Genomic DNA, 10,153 nt, shown 5'->3' with positions numbered 1-10,153 from the left:
AAAGTCTTGACATACATGTAATGAGTGTGTTGGTGAACAAGAATGAAATTATACAACAGAGTAGTTTTCCAGGCTTATTTTTTTCTGTGGCATGTACTCCTTCAATAAAGTTAAGCCACTATGTGCCAGACACCATACTGCACACTGAGTGAGAAGCAAGACAGATACAGAGCTGGACTTCAAGATGCATATGATTTAAAGGTTAACTTAAATTGCATAAAATAGTCATAGAATCAACACACTGCTTTTGTTAAGACTATATTAGGTGAACACAATATTATCTCTCATGACAATTTTAAAATTTTAATTGTTTTTAAAGTTAATACATGTGAAATATAAAATTTGAATGGTATTATATGTGTATAGCAATGTCTTTCCTTCCTTATTCTTTAGCCAAGCTGTCCTTCCCAAAAGTAATCTGTTGAGTATTCCTTTGTATATTTAGATATTTTATATATTTTTACATAAATGGTAATGTATATAGTGTTGCACTGGTATTTTCTTGGTATGTGAGACTTTTTCCAGTCAAGGCATACCAAGTAATCCCATTCTTTTTAATAGCTAATATATAGTGTATGTCATACTGGTTTTGTAGATAAATCTTTTTCTTGTGTTAGCAACTGTAGGCCTTTCTGTTGCTATATAAAATTTTCATTTACACAAAAAATATTCCCTTATAATTAACACATACTCTCTCATCAGCAGTTAAGTAGAAAAAACTGTGCTCTTACTATATCACAAGTATTTTCTTTAGTGGAGAATACGGAATCGGTAAATAAAAATAGCTTTTGACTTCTTTTATTCCATATATTTGAAATGATCATTCACAAATTTAACCTATCCTTAAAAATAGGTACTACGAATTTTAGTACAATCTCATTTATCCTTTACAAACAAATACGTAAATAAATAAATCCTTTACATATTCACACTTAGGTAAGTGCACAGAAAAAAAGCATGAAATATATATTATTAAATTTAAACACTGGTAACCTTTGGAAGGGTAATAGAGATCATTTTTAAAATCCCATATACTTAAGTATATTTGAATTTTTCATAACAAATATGTATTTATAGATTACTCACATCAATTATTTTTCTTTAGAAGGCCTAATGGATCCAGTTGAACCATATTTTCTATTTACTGTTTACATATTAATCAAAGCTATCATTTCAAGCTCTAAAAGTCTGACAAATAATTTCTAATTCTCCCCATTTTGCATGTCCCAATAATTTGTTAAGCCCCCTTCTTCACTCACATTTAATTTCAGTTCAACATATTAGTCAGAAGCACAACTGAAAGTAATTTCAGGCTACAGGTATCCTGATGTTCAAACTAAGGGACCCAAGAAATTTGGATGAGTTTGTATCTAAACTTAGAAATGAACATAGTATATTTAATTTAGTACCAATGGATACTTAGTGTTGCTATCTGGGGATTCTTGCATTAGTGCTGCCTTTAGGGAACTGATTTATAATCCTTGGCTGCCCATCAGAAAAACCTATGGAAATTTAAAAGATACATATTCAGGCACCATCTTTAAAGATTTTGATTCTAAAGTTTTAAGGGAAGGAAATAATCTTTAGACATACTTTTTCCTAAATTTTGATCAGTGATTATATAAATGCATGATAAAAAATGAAACTACCTTGAGAATAGTTATGTAATACAGAATCTTATAAGAAGGCAAAAACTGAAAAATTCAGAGTAAAGTTCAGAGTTTTCGGGGGGGGGGGCAGGAGGAAGGAATTATAACCAAAAAACATTAAATACAAATCTTATGTAACAAATACCTATTTTTCCAACAGTGTTTTATAATAGATAATCTTCCTTGGAAACCATACACTGATAATATAGTGCAAAGACTGAGAACAAACAATAAATGTAATCCTGATGTTTATTTATCAAATCTCACCAGTGGAGTGTTCAACTGGCTTTTAAAATAAGGGCAGTTTCATTATACTGGCATAGTTGGCAGATCAGGTAAGTACAGAACCTTTTCTCAAGATTTTTTAAATGGGGCAACACTGTCAGCATTTGGTATGTGAATATAGTACACCTACTGATTATCTTCCCATATGTCATGAAAACTTTGGAGGTAATTTGTATAGCTTGAAATGTCTTCATTTTAGAATATGCACAAAAGAGCTTCATCATTAAGAACAGAAAAGTGGCATTTTCTGTCTAGACTGTAATTTACAACACAACTGGCATTTGATGTTACATAAAGTACACAGCATGTGGGGTATAAAACCTGATTCAAGTTTTATATGACAAAAATCCTAGTAAATGTTGCTTTTAATAAATGGCTTATCAATATTCTCAGATTCAGTCTAATCGTCCAAGAAAAAGTAGTTTCCACTCTTCTTTTGTTCTACATCCTAAAAAATAAAACAGAGAAGCAATAGAATCAGTAATGTCACTCTCCTATAGGTAAAGGTAGACTTTCACCTGCAGTATTGCTGAGCCATGTTTAACAACAGTGAGTGCTGTACACCCTCCTCTGTAGCCATCAGCTGCTTCTGGATATTTATTCCTGGGTCCACTACTCGACAGCAAGATTACCTTCCCTGCCCCTCACACCTACTATACAATGACTCACTTGCAGCAACTCACACAAAATCCTTTTAAATAAGATGCTTTACATATATAAAATTTTGCTATGTATTGTAATATTTCTGGGAAAACTATTAAATTACATTTTTATCATTTCAACTTTAATCTCCTGGCCCAAAATATATATAAAAGTAGTTTTTCTCAATACTATTTATAGACTGGCCAGTAACAATTTATGTATCTCAGTGGCTACCCGTTTCCCTCATTAGGACAGAACTAAGATGAGTGAGCATGTAGAAATGATTGATAGGTGTACCTGGGTGAACCATGGGTCTACTGAGAAAAATAACCCAGAGTGTTCATAATGCTTCAGAAAAAATTCCTGTCCTCTTTTCTGCTTAATATGCTTTTCAGAACTGAGATCTTCAGTTGTACTTTGAAACTTAACCATTTCTTGAACAACTGAACAAAAATTTTTAATTCAACTTGTTAGTATGTTGTTTAGGATATTGCACCCTCATTTATAAGTGAAATATGTTCGTAATTTCCCTTTATAATATATTTTTTTCAATTTTAATATCAGGTATATCCAGATTAAAAAAAAAGAAAAAAAGAAACTTAACCATTTCTTTATCCTGGCCTGGATACCAAATACCAATCATTTGTAAACAAAATATATAGTGAGAGGGATAAAGGTATCCGGATGTTGTGTTAAGTGCTTACGATTAAGAATACAATAATACGCAGCATGACTTTGCCTCTGGATTTCCCAGAGCTCAGTGAGGACTACAAACATGAAAATAAATGCTACAACAGGGGTATGTGTAACAGATTTCTAAAGCTTTTAAGTGTTAGGATGATGTACATAGGGCAATGAAATGAAAATATTTTAGGTAGGCACTGTAGGTGAACACTAGCAAAGTTTTTAGAGTTTATTCACTTTTTCTTTTTAAAAGCAACCAACCAAACTCACAATTATAATCCTAGCACTTTGAAAAGCTGAAGATTGCTCAAGCTCAGGAATTTGAGACCAGCCTGATCAAGAGTGAGACCCTGTCTCTACTAAAAGTAGAAAAACTAGCCAGGTATTGTGACAGGTGCCTGCAGTCACAGGGAGGCTGAGGCAAGAGGATCGGCTGAGCCTAAGAGTTTCAGGCTGTTGTAAGGTATGATGCCACGGCACTCTACCCAGGGTGACAAAGTGAGACTCTGTCTCAAAAAAAAAATAATAATAATAATAATAAAGCAACCATGGAATTTTTGCCTTCCAAAAAACAAATAGCATGCTTCACAAACTAAATCAAGTATAGAGCCCAATTATTTTATGTACTAAAAGGACAGAAAAATACTGCCTTATTAAGCTGACACAGCGTTTTTCTCATCAAAAAAAGCCTGTTCAAACACTTAAAATACACATTTTTTACCATGCATTGAAAAACATAAAACAGGAAAAATGGTTTAAGACATTTTTTAAAAACTTCACTTCAGTGGTGTATTAGTATAAACTTTTCCAAGACATTGCAAATGGCAATCAGCATAGGTAGTACAACCATGGGGACAACTGCAAGAGACATGAATGGCCCTGCCTGAGTCCATGCCGCAGTTTGACAGCTACATCACAACTGCTGCCTGAAAAACGCAAGTACACTACCAGGTCTGAAAATGTAACAAACATTAATTGTAGAATTGTTAAAATATGGTTTTTATTTTTAAAGAAAGTCTTTTAATTATTTATACTACAATAGATACTATCTATGATTTAAGGTAATTTTTCCACATACCTTGATTGAATTGAGTTTGTTTATCCGTGGCCTATAGTTGTTTGGATCTCTTCTGAAAGTAATTTCAAGTTGAGACAAAAACTTATTCATGCCAGCCAAAAGGGTTTGAGGACTAGGAGAAAAAAAAGATCAATTTTGATTAATTTTGTCCCCCAAATGTAACTGACTTTTGAGATGAACAGTACTAAGAATTACTGTTCCCTCTAATCCCCAGTCATGAATCATCTGGATAACAGTATCATCACAACATATTGTAAATCCTATTTTCAGAGATGACTCTCCATGAAGCACACACGTTTCTTGGCTATACTGGTTTTGTGTAAAACAGAGTTTAAACTGTATTTTTGTTCTGGAAAAACAAACCATCATTAAGACGATTACATAATCTCAAATCTGACATTTTTAGGGGTTGAAGAGAATTTAACAGAAAGTTACATTTATGCTAGAAATTTGGCACCGGAAGGTATATGTACTTCTACATAGTGGTTTTCAGCAATAGTTCCTTTTTAAATTTCTATGTTTCATGGATCTTTTTTACCCGTTAGGTCTCAAATCATGCCAAATCGTAATATACATGTGGAACATTTTCAGCACTTTGTAAATACAAAGGGGGGATTATGGGTGTCATCTTGGCTCAGTGAGTAGGGCACCTGCCCCATATATGGAGGGTGGTGGATTTGAACCTGGCCCTGGCCAAACTGCAACAAAAAAAATAGCCAGGCGTTGTGGTAGGTGCCTGTAGTCCCAGCTACTCCGGAGGCTGAGGCAAGAGAATTGCCTAATCCTAAAAGCTGGAAGTTGCTGTGAGCTGTGACACCGCAGCACTTCACTGAGGGCAACAAACTGAGACTCTATCTCTAAAAAGAAAACAAACAAACAAAAAAAAACAAAGGGGGGATCATTATGTGAATATGTAAGCTTTAAGTATTCTAAGTAATTTGCCTAGCTCTTCAAAAAATATATTATTTCATTAATTGACATACAAATTTAAAAAGGAAAGAAAGGAATTCAGGGAAGAATCTCAGTAGAAACACTTTCATTTCTTAGGTAATTCGAATAGCAACTCCATTCCATCCTCTTCACTATTAAAAAATATTAGATTGGAACTACATGAAAATAAATGATGTTTTTATAGGTTAAAAATGTCTGAATATTGGTTAATTTCATATGATTCAACCTAATATAGGTTTTAGCACTAAAGGTAAAAGAACTATCTCATAACCTGATTTGAATGTTACAGAATGTTGTTCTCTATGTTGCAAGTGCTCACAACCAAGCTAATAAGGAAAAAATCAGTATAAAGTAGGCAAATCATATCTCTTTGGATCTTACCTTTTCTGTCATTTATAACATTAATAGTTTTGAGGGAATTATTTATAAAAATAAAACCCTATTCTAGAAATTCAAATAATACGGTGGCGTCTGTGGTTCAAAAGGGTAGGGCGCTAGCCCCATATGCCCGAGGTGGTGCGTTTAAACCCAGGCTTGGCCAAAAAAAAAAAAAAAAAAAGAAAAGAAATTCAAATAATAAAACAAAACAGATAAAAGTTAAGCTGAAAGAAAAGGTGAGAGGCCCTGAGCGTCTTCTCCTGTGTCAGGGATTCCACACAGGAAAACTACTATTCTACATGGTCCCATCCAGTACTCAATATAAATAATCTCTGGGGTCACAGAATCAGTTTAGATATTTTAGTTCTTTCATTTCATTAAAAATAAAAGATTTTGTGACTTTAATGTTTATGAACTTGTTGGAAAATTTAAAAATAACCTGTTAGAACTTATAATTAGCTTTGAACATTTTAAAAAGTAGTTTTACCTGTTTGCCACTGTGTTCTTAGATGGAATACCATCAAAAACAATGACCCGATCTGCTAAATAGGTTGCCATGATGAAGTCATGCTCTACAACAAAGGCTGTCTTCTTCGCATGGAGTATGAAACTAAAACACAATGATTTCAAAATCTTTTATAGCTTTACAGCATGAAACATTCAAATGTTATATGAAGCACACTTTATATATTATATTAAACATACTTTCTATATTATAAAAAATGACACTATTGAGCAAGACATTTACCGTTTGACAACCCGAGCTGCCATCAATCTTTGCTCAGAATCCAAATATGCAGATGGTTCATCAATTAAATAGACATCAGCAGGTTTGCCCAAACAAAGAGCCAAAGCTACTCGCTGGAGTTCACCACCAGATAATGTTTGTACCTATTTGGAGAGTTTAGCAAACCATTTTATAAAAACATCCAGAATTTAAAATATCAAAATTGAAACAAGATCAAAATAATTATTGTCAAGTACCTCTTGATCGATGATGTTTTCAATTTGCAAAGGCTTCATAACATCAGTCACAAACTGTGGATGAGTATAAGCATCTCTTATCTTTTCATGTAGTAATTGGCGAACACTTCCCTGTTTTTAATGAATAAAAGTATTTAAATGATAATATTTCAGTAATCTTTTATTTATGAGTCTCAACAAAGTTAAACTCCAGAGCAAAAGTATATCAATTTGCCACCAACAGATATCAATTTCATTTTTAATGCTTATTCATCATTTATGGCATGGTTTGAGAATTTTTTTCTGTTCAAATCTCATCATGTCTAACACGTAAAAAGGCAATAGTAATCTTAAAATTAGGAAGTAATAAGCAAATGATGAATGTTTCAGGGGAGACATCATTTGAGAGAAATCTAAAGGTCAAAGAGGGTATTTATTAAGTGAACTTAGGCAACCAGTACAAGATAACACAACATGCATGAGGATATGCTAGGGATAAAGCCTAACATGCTGTCTGCATGCCATTTCAGGAAAAGGTTGAATTTAAGAATTTAAAGTTAAGATTATAGACAATGTCAATGATAACACTTTTATTGTAACCTAAGCCATCTTATGTTACGTGGGAAGTACTAAGTGTACTCCGATAGTTAAGGAGTTCATTATAACTTAATCTGTAGAAATCAAAGGAGTTAACTTTAGCACAATGCTTTCAAGGTTTACTGTACTGTAGTATTTATCAGTATTTCACTTTTTATGGCTGCATAACACTGAATTCACTAAATTATATGGACATTAACACATTGTGTTTATCCACTCATCAGAGGGAACACTTGAGTTTCTACCTTTTAGCTATTATAAATAATGTTAAAATCATCTCTGCGCAAGTTTTGTGTTGAGATAGGTCTTCATTCCTCTTGGGTGTATGTCTAAAAGTAGAATTGATGGTTCTTATGCTACCTCTGTGTTTAATCATTTCTATAACTGCCAGATTTTCCCAACTGCCTCTACCACTTTTCATTACTACTAGCAACATATAAGATTCTAATTTCTTCACATCTTCACCAATACTTGTTATTGTAAGTGGTATCTCACTGTGGTTTTGATTTTCATTTCCATAATAACTAATTTTGCTGAGCATCTTTTCATGTGCTTTGGAAAAATGTCTTTTGGGGAATGAACATTTGCTCATTTATTTAAATTGAGTTGTGAGAGTTCTTTATATATTCTGGATACAAGTGCAAATGTTTTCTCCCATCTTATGGGTGGCCTTTTCACTTTCTTGATGTTGGCATTTGCAGCACAAAATATGTTAGGTTTTAAAAGGTTTATTTTGGAAAAAGACACCACATTTTAAAAGCATTTTCTAAAATCAATCTTAACACTTAACAGTCTTAATACCTTTGTTATTGACTTTTGATAAAATTGTACAGAATCTAATTCAGAGAAGAATTTTAATAGAGTAAAAGGTTGAAGCTATAAAAAAATATAATTTTTAAAAAATAACCATATAAAAGAATAATAACTCACAGTTGATTTGGGACTAATTTTCTGTGGCTTATAACTGACATTTAGAACTGGCACTTCTCCTGCAAAATAATGCAGATACATAAGACACTAAAAATGCCCAGAAACTTTACTATGTGGAACAGAATGAAAAGACTCAAGATTTACAGCTGTACCTCCTTCATCAGGTTTAAGTCTTCCAGCAAGCATTCTGATGAATGTTGTTTTACCGGTACCTGGCAACATAACATACAACAAATTGACTTAAAAGATGCTTCACATTTAGAGTACGTCACTAGGTCCTACTAGGTTTTAACTGAAGAATTTATTTGAAAGCTACACACTAATACTACTGAATTGTAAAGCTTACACAGAAAAATACAGAGTTCACTTCTCCAATATAATTTTAAGCTAATTAGAAGGAAGAGACTAGTCAAAACTTATAACAACTACTTTAATAAGTAGATCTATAAAGTTTCAGTCTTAGGATAGTTTTAAAAGATGAATTTAGCTAAACTATCAATGCACACAAAGTATTAAGAAAGTATAAGTTATTTTATAGATAACCATCATTTAAAAATTCATTTATATGAAATATTTAAATTAATTGCAAAGCAATTAAAAATTCCTATTAACTAGAGAGTGATACATTGCAACTATTTTTCTTGTACAGTTTTGTAATTTGTAAGATTATAATTCATAAAAATTTTTTTTATAACGTGAAAGGAATACCAGATATTTAGCAGTCAAATTCATCTTGTAACTAAACTTACAATGAGAACTTAATATTAAAAATGTAAGTAATACAACTACTTACAAAGGTAGATTGCTCTTAATTTAAAATAAGAAAAGTTCCAAATGGAAGTGTACAAGGAAAATGTGTTTAAACCATTTAAACCAGATTATTTATAAATTACCAATTTATTCTTTCCTTCCTGGTCATTTTACAAGTGAATAAACTGCCTTATTAATTTATATGCAGAAAAACCAGGTAAGAACATCTTATTTTTACTGAAGGTTATAAAACAAAATAAGAAATGTTCACTTGATTGAATGACAGAAATTAGAATTATACAATCCCACAAAAATGTGAAGCTATACTAAGAAATTTATGTATTTAAAATTCATTGCTCAGCCCTGTGACTGATTCAGTTCTCCACTGAACAGTTAAAACTTGACTTACCATTTTCCCCCAACATCACCATGATTTCAGAATCCGTAAATTCTCCAGCTACAATTGCTAGCTCAAACTCTCCCATTTTTTTCTTCATCCCTGGATATTTATACATACACATCTTTTTAACTTCTTCTTCATTTGCTGTCTCAGCAACTTTAAAAACAAGTGATGCATCTCTGAATCTCAAGTTTTCTGTTGGAACATAGCCATCCAAAAATATGTTTATGCCTGTTGGAAACAAAATCGTTCATAGATTAGTAAAGATTAATTATAGACTAACTGCTTCTTCTAAAGTAAAAAACCACCATATGAAAGCCAAAACCCTAGTCTCTCTTCAAAGTAATCTATGTATAGATTTTTAATTTCTGAGTTTCTAATTTAGTTTTGATAATATGCAGGTCTGCATATGATGAAGTCAAAACATGCTTTTCCATGTATGTAAATTTAAGTAATTTATGTACATATACAGAGAGTACTAAAAATATGTATACACATTTTAAAAAACGAAAAAATGGTATTAATGTTGTAATACTCAAGTCACGTTTAACTCCTGCAATTACAAGAGATACAATATACAAGATAACGATATTTGGTATATATTGAATACTACAATTTCAATACCTTTTTTCCTTTCTTAAAATGTGTATACATTTTTATGGCATTCTCTGTATGTGTCCCCCATCTCTGAAATATATCTTTTCATTCTTATGTGATTTTTCCCCATCACATTTTTTTTTTTTTTGAGACCAAGCCTCAAGCTATCCCCCTGGGTAGAGTGCCATGGCATCCACGCTCACAGCAACCTCCAACTCCTGGGCTCAAGCGAGTCTCCTGCCTCAGCCT

The 10,153-nt window shown here is 32.3% G+C and overlaps 1 protein-coding gene across 1 annotated transcript in view; it reads right to left on the bottom strand.

Moving 5' to 3' along the window:
- Window positions 1-1,880: 1,880 nt before the first annotated feature.
- Window positions 1,881-10,153, bottom strand: part of ABCE1 (ATP binding cassette subfamily E member 1) — a 31,151-nt gene continuing 22,878 nt past the window's right edge. Inside the window, 8 exon segments of the mRNA XM_003790193.3 lie at window positions 1,881-2,382; window positions 4,339-4,450; window positions 6,155-6,277; window positions 6,416-6,558; window positions 6,652-6,762; window positions 8,158-8,216; window positions 8,310-8,369; window positions 9,317-9,538. Coding sequence (XP_003790241.1) covers window positions 2,335-2,382; window positions 4,339-4,450; window positions 6,155-6,277; window positions 6,416-6,558; window positions 6,652-6,762; window positions 8,158-8,216; window positions 8,310-8,369; window positions 9,317-9,538 — 878 coding nt within the window. The 3' untranslated portion in view covers window positions 1,881-2,334.

This window comes from Otolemur garnettii, unplaced genomic scaffold (assembly GCF_000181295.1).
Source record: "Otolemur garnettii isolate 467f Iridium unplaced genomic scaffold, OtoGar3 scaffold00041, whole genome shotgun sequence".
In the NCBI taxonomy this organism is placed as follows: Eukaryota; Metazoa; Chordata; class Mammalia; order Primates; family Galagidae; genus Otolemur; species Otolemur garnettii.
This window is presented reverse-complemented; position numbering and strand designations above follow the sequence as displayed.